At 41.0% G+C, this 18,959-nt stretch overlaps 1 protein-coding gene across 8 annotated transcripts in view; it reads right to left on the bottom strand.

The window, feature by feature from the left end:
• The window catches only part of trim36.S (tripartite motif containing 36 S homeolog), a 51,067-nt gene that overhangs the window by 16,667 nt on the left and 15,441 nt on the right, over positions 1-18,959 (bottom strand). For 2 of the 8 annotated variants that reach the window (XM_041580437.1, XM_041580434.1), the window contains exons 2-3: positions 4,633-4,867; positions 1,254-1,289 (exon numbers count right to left, since the gene is read on the bottom strand). In XM_041580437.1, the coding sequence (XP_041436371.1) occupies positions 1,254-1,289; positions 4,633-4,867 (271 nt within the window). Of the gene's footprint in view, positions 1-1,253; positions 1,290-2,478; positions 2,594-4,632; positions 4,868-11,834; positions 12,137-18,959 lie in introns of those variants that run through there. The other 6 variants (XM_018244307.2, XM_018244308.2, XM_041580435.1 and 3 more) reach the window with 6 other exon arrangements.

Raw genomic sequence — 18,959 nt, 5'->3', positions numbered from 1 at the left:
TTTACAGCAGCTCTCTTGATCTAAAAGTATAGCACTGACCAAAACTGCATGTTATACGCAGAGTGATCTCTTGGTTTACTAAGGAGCAAGTTATTGCTACTGAACACTTATCGAGGACAGTGAGCTGTTCAGCTAAAAATAATGTGTGCATTAAAACGAATGACTATGTACACAAAAGGAATTGGATGGCCATTAACTCTGACGTCAAATGGGTAGACCGAGTCTATACCGGTAAATGCATTTCGCCGACTGTTGGCAGTCATTGCTTAAAAAAATCCAAGCAGTAAATAAAGTGCAGCAGTGAAAGCCTTACCCAGGTAGAGGCCAATATTTCACTGTAACGAGGCCAAAGTGAGCAAGAACCAAAGGAAAACACCCAAATGCAAGACTAAGGGGTTATTTGCTAAAACCCAAATTTTTCAAGATTTATTATACCCCGAAGCTGCTAACAATTTTAATCCAATAATACTCCAGCTAAAACCTTTCAAAATCATGCAAAATGAATGGCAGATTGTCCCTTTTACCTTTGAAACATGCTTTATGCCTTCAAGGTTCTCAAAAGTTCCGGGCTGTTTGTACTGGTTTTTGTTTGATAATCTGAATTATTCAAATTTTTCGGGTGACAACTCTAAAAAGTGGATTTTTCGGATTGATGCTTTATTTTTTAGCAACATTTTTGCACAGCGATTTTTAATTAAAGTGAGAAAAAGTTTTAATAAATAACCCCCTAGGTGTTCACAAAGATGTAAAAAAAAAATCACTGAAGAGAACAAATCCCCAAAAAAAAGAACTAGCCCATCTTCCCAAATAATCATTGCTTATTAAAAGATGACAGGTACGGAATCTCTTATCCATACATCAAATATCCAGAAAGCTCAGAATTATGGGAAGGCTATCTCACACATTTCATTTTGCCAAATAATTTTTTTCTGTAATAATAAACAGTACCTTCTACTTCGATCATACCCAAGTTGTAAACTGCATGAATCCACATTGGTGGCAAAACAATCCTTTTGTTTTTTTTTTTAAGTTTAAACATTTTTTAACTGATCCCAAATATGGAAAACTCCTAAACAATATGCAAGTTCCAAGCATTCTAATAGATAATGGATTCCATACCTGTACTTTATTCAATGACACTGGCAGTCATTTTTATTTTTCTCCAACAGAATGAAAAATTACAACCAAAGAAAGACCCACCACACAAAGGAAACTCAAGAGAATCATATATAAACAGACATAAATGAAATCACCTCTACCTTTTCGCCCAAGAGAATTCCGCTGGGAGGCTGAAAGCAATTGACATTTAGAATTCAGACATTTCAAAATAATTATATACAAAATTAGGCAGAATTAAAGCACACTGTCAGAGAGCTATCTTCTTATAAGCTGTGTGCAGAAACCTAGTGTTGATTGTTTCATTTTCAAAAGTGGCAGTAGCTGGTGGACAAGTAGGGGCACATTTACTTAGCTCGAGTGAAGGAATAGAATAAAAAATACTTCGAATTTCGACCATCGAATTGGCTACTTCGACCTTCGACTACGACTTCAAATCGAACGATTCAAACTAAAAATTGTTTGACTATTCGACCATTCGATAGTCGAAGTACTGTCTCTTTAAAAAACTTCAACCTCATACTTCGCCACCTAAAACCTACCGAGCATCAATGTTAGCCTACGGGGAAGGTCCCCATAGGCTTTCTAGCCAATTTCTGATCTAAGGAAAATCGTTCGATCGATGGATTAAAATCCTTCTAATCGTTCGATTCGAAGGATTTAATTGTTTGATCGAACGATTATTCGTTCAATCATTCGATCGAACGAATATCGCTAAATCCTTCGACTTCGAATATCGAAGGATTTAACTTTGAGGGTCGAATATCGAGGGTTAATTAACCCTCGATATTCGACCATTAGTAAATGTGCCCCGTAAAGTTGAAGAAAGGGCACCAGCAACAATCTGAATTACAAAAATAGGATTTCAATACGATTTCATCGATAGCTGCTATTTTTGTGAGATGCTGTATAAGCTATTCCATTCAAAATCTCAGGGTCTTATCCGTAGAACAAACCTGGTACTTTTCTCTTAAAGTGGTACTGCATTTTACTCATTTTTAATCACTGTTGCAGAAAGCAATTCCCAGAAATGGCAGATTCTTTGTTTATCAACTGTAAGAGCTCTACAACATGAGGGAACACAATCCCTTTAAAGGAGAAGGAAAGGTTAAAACGAAGTAAGCTTTATCAGAAAAGTCTATATAAATACACCAGTAAATCCTCATAGTGCTGCTCAGAGTCCTCTGTCAAAAGAAATAGTGCATTTCTGTCCTATTGTGTACACAATATCTTTATCAGTCTTCCGGTTTTCATCTTAAAGGAGAATTTCAGCTTAAAGGAGAATTCAACCCCTAAGTGCAAAAATCCCTCCCCCTCCCGTGTAGTCCCCCCCCAGGCAAATGCCCCTAATTTGTTACTTACCCCTCTTTCTAGGTCCACTGTAGCGGACTTCACGGCAGCCATCTTCTCCCAAGCGCTCTTCTTCCTTTATTCAGCAGCGTTTGTTGGCGCATGCGCAGTAGGAGACATTTAAGGATCTACTGCGCATGCGCCGAAACTCACTAAGAAAAAAGAAACCAGAAACTTCGTGACTTTCGGGCACATGCACAGTTGGAGGCATTTGCCGGTATGGAGCTACTGCGTATGCGTCCGAGAGTCACGAAGTTTCCAATTTCTTTTTTCGGAAACTTTGTGACTTTCGGAACCTTCGCAGTAGATCCTTACCGGTAAATGTCGCCTACTGCGCATGCGCCACCAAAAGCCGCTGAATAGAGGAAGAAGAGCGCTTGGGAAAAGATGGCTGCCGTAAACTCCGCTGGAGAGGACCTATAAGTAGGGGTAAGTAACAAGTTAGGGGCATTAGGGATTTTGCGCCTAGGGGGTTGAATTCTCTTTTAAGCCTCCAGGGCTTGGGCTTGAGCATGCTCAGTTCGCACCACTCTCCCTCCTGTAATCTGAGCCCAGAGCTATGAGTGAGCAGGGAGAGATGTCACACCAAGCAAATATGGCAGTTGCTATCCTCAAGAGAGCTTCTAGGGCTTACTCCCCTAGAACTCTAGGGGAGTTCTAGCTTGCATTATTGTGGTTAATCTATTGGCAATAAACTGCCTTGGTAGCTTTCCTTCTTCTTTAATGAAACAACATACTATGGCAAATGCTCTTACTGTTAGCAGCTGCATAAGGCCTTATGTGCTACCACGTTAGGTGCATTTTTGGCCCAAAACAGACAAAATAGAATGCAGTGTATTGCGATTTGATTCAGTGTTACCAGGAAGTTGTAAATTGATTATTTTTCATATATTCTTCCAGGGTGGGTGTGCTTGTCCTGCTGGAACAAGAAGCATGCAACCCTAGGTAACATGGTTTTGGGATCCAATGTGTTGCATTCCCAGTGGAAGGAGTACCAATGATGCGGGAAGGGAGGGCCTAAGCTAAGTGAAGAGGGTGCCAGTGTCAAACACTGGCAATTCATTCAGCATGAGACAAAACGGACAGATTTTGGTTTTGTTTAAGAAGGAAAGCTACTGAAGCAGTTTATTGTCAATAGATTAGCCACAATAGTGCAAGCTATTTATTCTGTAGAATGCTTTACCATACATGAGTAAACAGCTCTTGAAGTGTTCTCTGTTTGTTTAGGATAGCAGCTGCCATATTGGCTTGGTGTGACATCACTTCCTGCCCGAGTCTCTTCCTGCTCGCTTATAGCTCTGGGCCAGTGTCGGACTGGGATGCCAGGGGCCCACCAGAAAACATTAGACATCACTTCCTGCTCGCTTATAGCTCTGGGCCAGTGTCGGACTGGAATGCCAGGGGCCCACCAGAAAACATTAGACCTTGGGCCAACTTTCCAAACTATAATTTCTCCTCTTCTCACTCAACCTCTTTTTTTCTCCTAGTCTTTTATATTTACTTAGTCTATTCTTCCATTATTAAGCTTTATTTATTTTTTTTTTTTTCCAAACATGAAATTGGCCACATAGTTAGAAGCAAAGGGGCCCACTGACACCTTGGCCCACCGGGAGTTTTCCTGGTATCCCGGTGGGCCAGTCCGACACTGCTCTGGGCTCAGATTACAGCAGGGATGGAGGGGGAGAGGCGCAAACTGAGCATGCTCAAGGCCGTGCCCTGGAGGTTTAAGCTGAAAACAGGAAGTCTGATAAACAAGTCCATGTGTACACAATAGAAGGAAAGAAATGTGGTGTTTCTTTTGACAGAGGACTCAGAGCAGCATAACTTTGAGGGTTTACCGGTGTATTTATAAAGATCTTTCTAATAAAGCTTACTTAATTTTAGCCGTTCCTTCTCTAAGATCCCAATAAACAAACTTTTGTCAGTGAAGAGAACATAGTTACATCAGTAGTGTACCAAAATGGAATCTAAAATTCTATCTCAGGAAATAGCTCAAACAAGGGCCATTTATGTCCCCCTGATGCTGGGGTTCCATTAAACAATGTGGATCCCTCTAATGAAACACACTTTGTTACTATTGTGTAAGTAAAATAGCTTTATACCCCTTCCTATTAGGATACCATCATTTTAAATGCAACATATGTATAATGAATCATAAATACCAACCTGATCTGACAAGCCTATCGATTCTTTCCACGCTTGTGGAGGTCAACCGAATTCGTGGGCTTCCAGGTGTCGAAGCCTCTGAGCTGACATCAGTGTAGTCTTCAAGAGTCAAATAAAGAAGCTCCTTGAGACACTTGTGGCATATGTTATGCTGGCAGGGCAAGATCAGTGGATGGGTATATAGTTCCTTGCAGGAAGGGCATACCAGTTCCCTCTCAATATTCTTAATTGCACCCTTAAAAAAGGGAGAGAAAAAAACAACTTAAAATCCACAGCTAGTATATATTGCTTAACTTTTAAATGGAAAAAAATATTCTACCTTAAAATAAACAAAAGGAAGAAATAAAGCTGAAAGGGATACTGTCATGGGAAAACATGTTTTTTTTCAAAATGTATCCGTTAATAATGCAGCTCCAGCAGAATTCTGCACCGAAATTCATTTCTCAAAAGAGCAAACAGATTTTTTTTTTAATTTAATTTTGAAATCTGACATGGGGCTAGACATTTTGTCAGTTTCCCAGGAGCCCCAAGTCATGTGACTTGTGCTCTGATAAACTTCAGCCAGACCTCCCTCCTCCCCCCAGGCTAACTACCCCCCTGGGGAAGTACCCCATACTTACCCCTCGGCGCAGATTCTACCAGCGAAGTTCCACGTGTCCCATCTTCCAGTGCCTCTGTCAGTTTACCGAGGAGACGGAAGATGGATGTGTGTAACATTTGCTGGAAGAATCTGTGCCGAGGGGTAAGTATGGGGTACTTCCCCAGGGGGTAGTTAGCCTGGTGGGAGGAGGGAGGGAGGTCTACCTGGGGTGGGGGGTACAGGGTTTTTTCCCCACAGGTTGATTTCTCCTTTAATAAAGAAAAAATATATTTTTCTATTGTTGGTGTAATGTGTTTGCAGCAAAAACATTTTCCATACAGTTTAATAAATGGATGAAGGCTGCAGGCAAAGGCCTCCTGATGGGTTCCCTGGCATAGGAGTTCATATACAGCGGGCACCTTATGGGCATCACTGTATAGCTATGACTTCAATCATAAATAGCATTTCTCCTGGGGATGTGCAAATAGTTTCAGATTATTCTCTCTCCACTGCTTGGAGAGGGGCACAGTGAGTGTCACATTTGTTAGCCTTCCACTGAAATGAGATCATATTTTCCATCAGCTGCTAAAATACGAAATGTGGCATCATTTAAAAATGGGCAACATATCTGACAGAGACAGATTATGAATCGCCCATCTATTTATTTATCTGTTAATCACAATAGGTTTTCAAACTGCCGGGCTGGCAAAAGACAAATGTATATCATCTTCCAGATTTAGCCCTTCATGAAATAAAGAAAGAGAAGATAATAAATAAGTGAATTAAGTGTTGTGCTTAAGCTCTGCTTGCCCTTTAAAAGGACAACTTAAAATAAAAAAATGAATTTTATTGGACAAACCAGCAATTCCTATTTTTTTCCCCTTAGTGTTAATTCTTGTGGAGGTTTTATCCTTAGAGAACTTTAATGCTGGTAAAGCATGGCAAATAGCAACATAGTAAGGTTTTACAACAGGCCAGTATAGTGAATTATGTACCAACTATTATAAAATAAGATATTATAAGTCACTGAAGTATTTTATGAATAAAAGCACAATGCCAAAGGCAGGATGCTTCTATGCAGATTGTGACATATAATATATTAATAATTAACAGGGTACACATTTTGTTATAATACACAAGTTCTACTCATGTGACACAAATGTATCACTTAGCACCAATTATATAGTGAATAAAGTACCCCCTCTTGTAAATTATAAGGATATTATAAGTTACCGAGGAGTTTCATGACCATATAAAAACACGAGGCCGAAGGCCGAGTGTTTTTATACAGGTCATGGAACTCCAAGGTAACTTCTAATATCCTCATATTTTACAACTGGGGGTACTTTATTTATTATAATACACAAGTTTTAGTGAGTCATGTGACAGAAATGACATCAGAACTCACCGTTTATAACTGATGACATCAGAACTCACCGTTTATAAGGATATAATTTACAGGATATTCATGGCTTTTGTGTATTATAACAGGTTACAGCAACTCAATTTAAATAGATCATGGCTTTTTAGAACAATATCTTGAGGTTGTTAAGGCACAAGGAATTTTAGTTGTCCTGATGCTCTAGCGGAGAAAGGCACATTGATCTCCATATATATTTCTTCCCATTATAAAACAGAAATCCAAACAGGTACCGGTGTTTTCAAATAGGCTTTCGATAATAAAAATGCAGTCAGAATGTCATACAAAATGAAAGTAAAAGCTATTCTGTAACAAACACCTGCTTTGCCAGAATCTATGTCCAAGGTGCACAGGGAGGTTGCCAACCATGAGTTTTGGCTGTGCCACATCCAGTTCAATGCCGTGATCACTAACCAGAATCATGCCCAATGAAAGCCAGGACTACGTTGCCTATCACAGCAGTGGAAGGTTTAACCAAATATTGTGGCTACTAAACATGGAGTGCAACTTTGCATTACAGGCAAAGGTACAAGGGATCTGATGGAGGGGTTAGGGTTAGGTCCTCTACTAACAGGTATTACTTCTCTTTTAAAACATACATCATGCTTTGAAGAAAACCTAGATATTGGCAAAATGCAAACTGTTTGGAGCATCTTTATTTATTATTAGTGGCAGTGCACTGCTTAGCTTAACTGCATTGTAGTACTGGGGTGTCAGGATCAATTCCAGCCAGGGCAAGCAGTTTGTATGTGTTTACCATACCTGTTTTGATTTCCTCCCACACTCCAAAAAAATACAGGAATTTTAACTGGCTCCTGATAACATGGACCATAGTGTGTGTGTGCATATGATAGGGACATTATACTGCAAGCTCTAATGAGGCACAAACAGATATAAAGGACAACCTATATAAATCACTGCAACATATGTATGTAAAGGTTAATAATAAAACTATTGCAATAATGCATGTATCGCTTCCAAAACACTAGGCATGATCTACACATGAAAGAGTGCAGAACATGGGGGAGGAACCGAGTGCCGCCTTCAATTACCCAGATACACTAAAGAACCCGCATTACATTCTGCCTGAATGAATTAGCAGAAAGCACAGGACACCAGTTAATCATTCGGAAAGAGGTTTTGTCTGCACATTTTAGGCCCCTGTGGGAAAAGCAAAAGGAAGAGATGCTCAACAGAAAGCACTAAAGAAATGGGTATCTCCGAGAAAGCCACATGCAGAAATTCCAAGGAGCGAGTGAATTTTGAACCAGGAAGTCCAGTTACACATACAATGCATATCTTGTAAGTGCAAACTCACCACGAGTACAAAGTACATGATCATTACTGTATCTTTATTGTCAATATCAAGGAAATAAAACCAAAACAATTCACTTTATTGTGAATGTGGGATTTCACAGTGTCAGGGTTTTTTATAGCCAGCACTTCTTATCCAATGTAATGTTTCGCCAACTTTCTGTCTACGCTCAATAGTTTTGTAAAGTATGACTGGACCAAAGCCATTCAAAGCAAATTTCCTACACTTTTATCCAAACAAAATTATACTACAGAGTAACGTCGTCACATCATGCTTGGTAGATCTCCTATCTGAAACCAGTTACCAGATTACTACAGAAAGCAGAATAGTTAGGGAGGTGGTTCGACCTTTATGACCAGATGGTTTGAACAATGGTTCAATTGTTTTTTTTAGTACTATTTAGATAAATATAATTAATCCCTGGATCAGGGTTACAGCTCTTCCAATACTGCTAATATTTCATGTAAATTGTAGAAGTGCTCAGAGAGACCAAGCTGAATGAGTTCACAAAAAGTAATTTTTTGGGTTTGGTTTCAGGTAGTAGAATAAGAGTGCTAATTTATGAAAATGCCATGTGCACCGCCATTTTGTTTTTGTTTTACTACACAGAATGAAGCATTTTTCCCATCATTCCCAAAAATTGGCATTAAAATGAGGTCTGTTCATGAGTCTTTAGATGTAAGTCTGCTGCACTTATTGACACAGCCTATGAGAATATGAGCTATGTGAGTGAGGGCTGGATCAAGGAGCCAATGGCAACCGCCCAAATGAGCAGATCTTTTCCCTGATCAAATTTTTTTGGCACTAGTGACAAATGATTGGAATAACAAAGATGGGAATATAGGCAGTCGAAATGAGGACTGCATCAATAAGCTGATGTGGTCCTCGATCAGACATGAAGACCAAACCTGATTTTCAACCACTTATTGGATGGGTGTTTCCATTAGGGGGCTCCATATATGGGCAGATAAGCTGCCTAACGGAAGGCCCCAAATCGGCAACTTAACTTTGCCTGTGTATAGCCACCTTAAAGCAGACATGCTTTGTTGCCCAATGAGATTTTCAGAAAAGTAACAGTTTGTTAATCCCATATCTAAACCAATAAACTGCTGACTTGATCTGAAAAGGCAGAACCCAAATTACTTCAATTTACATTAGAACTTTTGCAATGAAATTCCACTTAAACATGAGAAACTTTAATTTAACATTAGTGATTTTGCTGCATGCTATAAAATGTGGGTTTATGGTTTTGCAACACTAAGGGACAACCTGCAGCACTATGGAACTGTTAAAACAATGTTTTTTATATAGATCTATTACACTGCTGTGCATTCTGAAAACGTCTGAACTAAAGCAGTGTTGTGCAACTTTTTACATGCCACACACACATTAAAATGTCAACACAACAAAGCCCTTCTGACTAGAGGTTATAAAAATCCCCTTGGAGGGACAAATCTAGCCCACAGGCCTCCAGCTGCCCAGCCCAACACTAGAGCAATTGGTGGATTTGCCCCAGTGAGGTGGCAAATTGCTGCCAAGACCCTCATTTTGTAGTAAATCTGGTATGGTGTGAACTGTATTAAGTGCTATATTCTGTTTCAGCAGTTATATAGTTGGTATTGGAATGCATCTGAAGAATTCAATAACAATGAGAGAAGCTAGAAGAGGACAACTGCCTATATTCACTGAACAGCTGAACAGGCAGTCGGGACATCACTCAAGTTCCTGTCATGGGAAGCAGGGACTTTACTGCAGCCTGGGTGAGGTCAGGGGAGGAGGCACGCCAGCCAATTGTGAATCAACTAACCACAAACCCATCCGTTGCAGTTACAGCTACACAACATGCTAACATCAGAAAACCAGAGCTGATAATGAGATAGTTCTCTTTTTAAACACTGCTGCTTATTAAGGCCCCTTTTCTGGCCAAATGAGCATACTGGGGTGTATGCACACGTCCTATGCACACAATCAGGTTTGTGATCAGATAATATAAGACTATATTATACCAGCTCATTGTGGAGAAGCCTGGAGCTCCTAACAACTGAAAGAATTAGGAGCTGACAGTTTCAGTTTATTTGACGTTTTTTCCTTCTAACAAAAGGAAATGTTATATTTTAGCACTTGCGTTTAATTCCCTATCACATATGTACAAGGCTTCACATTGGCAGGGGCACTTAATGCAAGTAATTAAAGGTTTCCTCTCTGTAAAGAGATTATCTGGTGTCATTCAGCAGTACTAAGTGTGGCCATTCCTGAGACCCCAGAGAGCAATAACAGATACTGATCAGTATGTCACAAAAGGGCCCCCAATGTGCTCCTTGCACATAAACCCAGAGGGATAACAGTTCATTCCTAACACAAATGCTATTTAGAGATTCAAAACACAGATATGTCCATCAAGTTCAACCCTTCACTTAAAGGGAAGCAAAACTGCTGTCTTTGCTATTTCTGACCTACAGCAAACTGGAATTAAAGTTCATTCTCTAAAATGGCAGCTAGCTATTGACCAGTGCTTAGTGATATTTTACAAGTATAGGATCTCTTATCTAGAAACTCAATACACAGGAAGCTCTGACTTACGGGAAGGCTATCCCCAACAGCGTACATTTTTAGCAAAAAATTCAATTTTGTTTCAATTACTTCCTTTTTCCTCCCTAAGGATAATATAACAGTACCTTGTACTTGATGGTAACTAAGCTGCATTAATTCAAGTTGGTGGCAAATCCATTTGGGTTTATTTTCTGTTTAAACTTTTTTTGTAAACTTACAGTATGGTGATCTGAATTGCTTAAAATGGTTTATCCGGAAAACCCCAGGTCCCAAAAATTCTAGGAATGCACCGAATCCAGGATTCGGTTCGGGATTCGGCCTTTTTCAGCAGGATTCGACCAAATCCTTCAGCCCAGCCGATCCGAATTTGCATATGCAAATTAGTTGCGGGGAGGGAAATCACGTGACTTTTTGTCACAAAACAAGGAAGTAAAAAATGTTTCCCCTTCCCACCCCTAATTTGCATATGCAAATTCGGTTCGGTATTCGGCTGAATCTTTCGAGTGGATTCGGTGCATCCCTAAAAAATTCTGCATAAGAGGTCCCATACATGCACCTTCAAGAAGGCTAATTTAACGCTTACACATAAGGCAATCAGCAGGAACACAACACAGAGCTCGCAAGGGACACCACTGCATTGAGACCCATGGTACTGTGGGACCAAAACTGAGGGCATGGGTGCTTGGAGATATCATGGACAGGGAGTCCATTTAGTACCAGTATATATAGAGAGAGAGAGAGAGATATAGAGAGAGAGAGAGAGAGAGAGAGAGAGAGAGAGAGAGAGATAGAGAGAGATAGAGAGAGAGAGAGAGAGAGAGAGAGAGAGACACTGGGTAGAATTTAAAAAGAGGTCTAATTAGATAAGCAATTTGGGTGTCATCTCTGGGAAAAACCAGCACCCTGATGCTGCATGTGAGAGGAACCACCCATTTCTCACTGCAGTATGGGGTTGAAAGTCAGGGGTGAAAGAGTTAAAGAGAAATGTGCCATTACTAAGCAGATTTATCAGGTTATTAGGAGTGGGTTAGAGGCACCAGAGTCCACGTATTTATTAGTGGGAGCAGCTTCAGTAGAATAGCCCGTGGGGTTTATTAGAATTGAGTGCAGGCTGGTGCTGCTGTACTGGGGGTGGCTAGGGGTCAGATGCTGTTAGGGGATGATGGGAGTTGTAGTACAAGAGCAGCTGCAGGGTGTCGGCTGGAAGTCCCCGATTCAAAAGCACAGTCTGTGGTTACAGGATGAGGATATGGGTCAGATCTCCAACACATCGAGCTGTTTCTCCTGGTTACTTACACCCTCTCCCTTAGCGACGATCAGCTCCACGTGCCACCTACCTGTTGTCCACCCACCGAGGCGCGGCGACCCGTCTGCTCCATCTGCGCTTGTTTGTACGAGAAACCGACGCTGGGTCAGCCACGAAATGCCACACGCCTATCCCGGGCTGCACGGTCACACAAGTAGATCACACGATAACGGCCGCTTATTCTGCGGTCCCTAGTCGTACAGAGATTATCCACCTCAACTCTCAGACTGCATCTCATCTACACACCCGCCTGCCCACCTCCTCCGCTCCAACTTCAGCATCTGCCGCTCGGCTTCTGGGCGGGGTTAGAGGGGAGCGTCTAACATGTAGGGGGCGGGGTTAGAAGTTCTGATAGAAGCGGGGGGCGTGGCCGATTACCGCGTGTTGGGGGGTTCTGCGAATTTATTAGAAAAGATTACGTGTAAGCGGCTGTGCTGGGGAATTGCGGAGCGCAGTGCCCGCTAGACACACACGTTTGTTACATGTGGAGAATTAATGACAGGCAGGTCTGCAGTTGTGGCGTGTTTGTTCGCGACAGAGGTAAAAGGGGGAGGTAAGAGACCTGGCTGGACCTACAAGACGCTGGTTAAAATGCTTCAGGCACATCTCTCGGAAACAGTGGCTGGGTGCGTGTCTGGTTCTGCACAGGGCGGGGCAAGAGAACTGCAAGATGGCTATACACGGACCGAGCTTGTGGCTTATTGGCCCTTGTATGGGGCCCTCCACTTATAGCTGCCCAATAACAGTTAGCTCTTAGTGGGACATGTGTATAAACCTCTTTGGAGTGACGACTGCATTGGTTTATCGATGTGGTCCTTTCTCTAACTCAAACCAGGCCTTGACTGAGATTCAAAATAGGCCCTGGCATTTCAGGTACACGGAGCCCTAAACAGGCCACACAGCAGCCCAAACAGCCTCCCACCAGCCCAATATATCATACCTCCCAACTGTCCCTTTTTCGGAGGGACAGTCCCTCTTTTGACAGCTCAACCCGCAGTCCCTCATTTGTACTGGAAAGTCCCTCTTTTCTCTGCACTGAACAGCCAGAAAAAGAAACAAAGTTTCTCACTTAATTGGCTTTTAGCAGAGAGCCCAGAACAGCTAACAGGTGCAAATAATACTTTTAACAATTTTGAGACACAAAAACACAGTTTAGATAAGGAGAAATATTTTCAAACTTTCATAACCTGCCAAATTTCGTAAAACAAACATGGTAATTAGGGGGTGTGGTCAAAAAATTGCTGTGCTACATGCTGAAAAAAAATTTTTGTCCCTCTTTTTACTTCCAAAATGTTGGGAGGTATGATATATAGTGACTGTCTATGGCACCTTATAGCAGCCCCTCTGGCCTTTGCCAGAACCCACAGATTGCCAGTCTGGGCCTGACTCAGACTGTCTGTATTCCTGATCTTGGGATGTGATTATTGGGCATGACAGTTACTTTTATGGCCCAGATTGGTTTTTATGTGCCTGCCCTATTCTGCCTGCATTGCTCTATGCTGGCTGTGCATAACATACTTTGCCTGCCCTACGCCTAGGGTTGGGCTTACAACCTGTCTGGTTTTGACCTGGACAGCCTGGTTTTCGGAAGGGGTCCCAGGTCAAAACTGCCTGCCAGAGCCGACTGTGAGACTATGGTTGCGGCCTGGCCTGTAAAAATTATGGTTGATCCTAATGTTATTAATAGGGGAAAAAAGATAAATATATAGGAATGCCAGTATTTTTTTCCATAAAAGGTGGCAACCCGAATGACCATGTCACACACAACCCCTAGGCACATGCCTCTTCTGCTTACCACTATCCCAAGCCACCTGTAAGTGCCATACCCTGCCTGCCCTACACCATATGTGCATGCCCTACTCTACCTGTGTATACCTTACTCCCTTTGCCCTATGCTGCCTGTGTGTGCGCGCCATACACTCTGCCTGCCCTACATTGTCTGTTGGAGGTAAACCTAGGGGGCATTTGTTCTGGGGGTTTGTTAGCAATTGGAAATATTTTTTTAAATATGTTTAATTTTATGTAATGAGAATTGCTGAGCTATCCACAGGGGCAGGGCCGGATTTATATTGTGGGCACCCCTAGGCCCACTGCCATTCGTCGCCCCTGTCCCCTCTCCTTTATTTGTGCAAATTTTTATTATCTGGACTGGAGCTAAGGGGATTGACGCACAGGAAATTAAAAAAATTATTATATCTCCAGCACACCCCCAGTGTTTTTGAACCAATGTTGGTGTGGTTGGGCAGCATGCCGTCACCCTAAAATCCTGCCGCCCTAGGCCCGGACCTAGGTGGCCTTTTCACAAATCCGGGCCTGCACAGGGGAAGAGAGGAGGCATATGGATTTAAGGGTATGTAGTAATATGACAAATGGTTTTTTAACCATGATTGATACCCCTGCAGTGAACGGCAACTATTTTGTATTTGGTACACTACCACCATCAATGTGGATATGGTCTTAAAGGAATTGTTCAGTATAAAAATCAAAACTGGGTAAATAGGCTGTGCAAAATAAAAAAATTCAATATAGTTAGTTTGCCAAAAATTTAATGTATAAAGGCTGAAGTGACTGGATGTCTAACATAATAGCCAGAACATTACTTCCTGCTTTGCAGCTCTCTTGAATTCCACTGATTGGTTACGGCTTGAGGGGAGGGCACATGGGTCATAACTGTTGCTTTTGAATCTGAGCTGAATGCTGAGGACCAATTGCAAACAGTTATGTCCCATGTGGCCCCCCTTAAAGTAACTGACTAACTCAGAGTTAAAAAAACGTAAAACAAACAAACAAATACAAAAAGTATTGTAGAGGTGATACCTATATTGACTAACAATAAAAATACATTGCAAGCTTTCGGAGCACCAAGGCCCATTCGTCAGGCAAAACACCTAGCAGAGTTTTAAGTATGTGGTAGATTGTGGTATCTTCCATGATAAGCATAAAATAAATGTAAGGCATAATATAAATTTAGACACATTTTAACAAAGTTAAAGAGCTGCAAAGCAGGAAGTAGTGTTATGTTAGACATCCAGTCACTCCAGACTTTATACATTACATTTTTGGCTAACTATATTAGAAACACTTTTTATTTTGCACAGTCTATTTACCCAGTTTTTATTTTTACACTGAACTGTTCCTTTAAGATGTCTTTCAAGGTGTTCTGTACCTAAAGGATAAACAAAAACGCCCACACATTTTTATAAAAAGGACTGCCCGTCTAAAGGAAAGTTTATTTTTTTGAGTAGATATATTTTAATACCTATAAAGCCTTTTCTTTTCTGTTCCTTTAAAAGTTCTTTTGATAACATGGGCATGCTTTAAATTGGGTGTGGATAAAAAAATGAAAAGCGGTCAACACTGGTTTCCATTATCAGTCCTCCACCACGTAAGCCAGAAAAATTATGACCCTCACCACCACAGAGGTTGGACAGCACTGTTTTACAGGATAATCCCCATAAACATTTATATTGCCCTCAAGAAAGCCATGTAACATCTATGCAATTTAGCACCTTAGACAAACCAGTTGTGTCAATTGGATTGGCTACAAATACTGTATTGTCTTTTGGGCCCTAGAGGGCCCATGTACAGTAAGAGCAGGGGGCAGAATAAAGCAGAATTCTCCAACTTATTAAGGCTAAGGCCAGATGGGGCTGAAATCCGCCTGCTAAAATCCACAGGCCGAATTCAGCCCTGACCACTAGCTGAATCCTCTTCTGTGTTCACCTCTGAAAGCCTTGTGACTGCTCCGGCGTAAACACACGTAGTGGATTTCGGCTCAAATGCAAAGTCTCACCTTTCTTCTCTGAAAATTCACAGAGAGTGCTCACGCCAGAGCCAACACAAGGCTGATTTCGTAAATCTCTGTTTCATGTGCTTTACATCCAAGTGTAGATTAGTGCATATTCACCCTTTTGATTTCAGTTCTGCACCTTTTATTGTATGAAATCAACTACAATGAATAGTCATGGTGAATTAGAGATGCACCGAATCTCTGATTCAGTTTGAGATTTGGCTGAATCCAAGCCTTTTTTAGCAGGATTTTGATTCGGCAGAATCCAAGAGCCTGGCAGAACCAAAGCCCATGTAAAAAATTGCTACCCACACAAAGAAAACCAAGCAAAGGGGCAAATCAGACAAGCACTACTGATCATATAGAAAATGAAAGCAAAAGTTTTCATTAAAAAAAATATTAACAGTAAAAACTGCCTTTGCAACCAATTCAAGTGCAGTTACAAACATATAGCTATAAATACAAAAGCAACATTAATTTCAAGTGTGTATATTATACAATACATCTATATGTGTTTAAATTTTAGGTCATTTAATATATAACATATTTTAACATGCATCCATAGTTAAAAATAATGCTTTGTAGAAATGACTTTTTCTCCTTTTGCTATGGAAGGATTGGTTTGTGCTGTTTCTCTCTTATGATATGATTTATGAGTGTGCCCTGGAGTAACTTCTGTTTTTTACTTGCGTGTTGTATTCCCTTGTCAAACTTGTGGCTGGTTCTATAAAATGTAATGCTACTAGGAGAACCGCAAATGAAAAAGGCACGAGGGTTTACAGAGTCTAAATTTATTTGCTCTGTGCAGCTCATGTCTATGTTTGTATTGCTGCAATAAGCACTGGGCTTGACTTTACGCAAACAAAACAAGCCTTTGTTAGATTTTCATTTACACCATCTCCCTTCACAGAAGAAGAAATGAAAGTGCTTTGAAATTGGATCTTGTCCCAGGGAGTGGGGAAATACTAAAAACAGATGGGAGTGGCTTTATTGGAAATTATGCACAAAACCCATTTGCTGGTGCTTTTAAGTGTTAGCAGGTGCTCAAGCTTCCAACCAGGGGAGCTGTCCAGTCAGTACCACCAAGCTTTGTGTCCATACAGTGATGTAGAATGGACACATATAGCGCAATGTTTATTACATTTATCTCTAACTACAGCAAACATTATTCAGTTGCTTTATAATGATTTTAATTATTCATTTGATCTTGATAGAGAGTTGGATCAAGACTAAGGAGGCCATGCTGAATTAGGCAAAGGTTACTAGGGACCTGCAACTGTTCGCTCATAGCTACCATCAGTAATAGAATAATGGAAGCAGAAATTTTACCGAGTACAGGTATGGGATTATTATCCGGAAAACCCATTATCCAGAAAGCTCAGAATTACAGAAAGGCCATCATTAGACTCCATTTTATCCAAATAATCCAAATATTTAAAAATGATTTCCTTTTTCTCTGTAATAATAAAACAATACCTTGTACCTTATCTCAACTAAGATATAATTAATAATTTTTGGAAGCAGAACCAGCCTAATGATTTTCTATTAGATTTAAGGTATGAAGAATCCAGAAAACCCCAGGTTCTAAGCATTCTGGATTATAGGTCCCATACCTGTACTGGATTTGAACAAATATTGACAGTGTATATGAATAAGACTTTGGTACATACCTATTTAGATACAGATATTTACTAAATGTCAACACGTGCCAAACAGAACATACACAGTACAAAACCTCTTCCCAACCCACCCACAGCCGACTCCAAAGTCTCCCCTTTTACCTCCTGTACAAGCTCTTACACACAGACAGTTTGCCCTGCGCTACCCTGCATTCAGTTTTAATGCTTCAACAAAAGGGTAGCGCAGGATAAAACTTTCTTTCGAAACTTCGAAACTGGGCTGTACTCACAGGAACACTTTTAGGGTAAGGTCACACTGGGATTTAGTCACCTGGCGATTAATCGACTCGTCTCTGCGGCGACCAATCTCCCGAACGCCTTCCCTCACTCTTGCGCTGGCTAAAATGACAAATTGCGGCGATTCGTTTTCCGAAGTTGCCTCACAATGAAACTTCGGGTGACTTTGGAAAATGAATCGCCGCGAGTGCTTAGCGCCGGCGATTTTTCATTTTAGCCAGCACAAAAGTGAGGGAAGGCGTTCGGGGAGATTGGTCACGCAAAGATGAGGCGATTAGTCGCCAAGGGCGACCAAATCTCCCAGAAACGCCCAGTGTGACCTTACCCTTAAGCGGCGAAGAGTGGTGGAATGCAACATGTTGGGGCACATTTATTATTTTTAATGGTCAAACCTGTCAAATTTGAGTAGGGAACTATCCAAACTCGATTCCAGTTTTTAAAAAAAAAATTTAATTCGATTTTCGGGATTTAGCATACTCTAACCCTAAGAATTCAAATTTGTCTATTCGCTACTTAAAACTTGTCGAATTACTGTATAAGTCAATGGGAGAGGTGCAGTGACCAATTTGTTGTTTGTAGCCTTCCTGACATTCAAGTTTTTTTCTAATCTAGTTATTGAGTTGGTAAAATTTGTATGAGTTTAAGATATCGTGTTATGTATTCAAATTTAAGGGAATTTAAAAAAAACTCAAATGAATTCGAAATTCGACCCTTGATAAATGAGCCTCCCGTGTTTGGCACTTGCATGCGCCTGTGTGGGTATGAACCCATAAGGAATTATCTGCTGTGTTTTGTTCTGTGCTCCCCTGCAGCTCAAAGCATTAAAAAGGAACGCAGGGCTAAACACCCGGTGTATGGAGGGCCCTTACATTTGCTGCTTTTTCAGCTATATAAACAGTGGGGAACAGTAAATGCACGACAGCTCTCCCATCAGTTATAGGTTTACAAAACGCTGGACCTGGAATTGCCCAAATTAGCCTCCGCTAATTTAGTTCTGAAAACTGAGAGATGGGCATCATTCATTCAAGTAAAGATATAACTTTCTCAGCTTTTCTGTAACTAGATTACATATTCTGAAACTTTCTTTTCGTACAATTAAAAACAAAGGTCAGTACAATCATAATGTGAATGGAACCTCATGGCCAGGGCAACATAATGCATGGTTGGCTTAGAGTGGGAGCATGATTAAAAATCCACCCAATTCACCCTGGTTTATATAGGAGAAGGCTGATGTCTCTGGAGGCATAACCAAAAAATGACCTAGGCTGATATAAGCTGACATTGCTCAATAGGAATGAGTGCATGTATCGAGTCACCCGAAACAACCGCAGCACTTCTGCCAAGTGATCCAGCAAATTAGTGGATTTTGGCCACCCATGTAGGTCATCTGATTGCACTCATAGTGGTAAATTTACTAAAGGGCGAAGTGGCTGATGCTGGCGAAAATTCG

Source organism: Xenopus laevis, chromosome 1S, assembly GCF_017654675.1.
Source record: "Xenopus laevis strain J_2021 chromosome 1S, Xenopus_laevis_v10.1, whole genome shotgun sequence".
In the NCBI taxonomy this organism is placed as follows: Eukaryota; Metazoa; Chordata; class Amphibia; order Anura; family Pipidae; genus Xenopus; species Xenopus laevis.
This window is presented reverse-complemented; position numbering and strand designations above follow the sequence as displayed.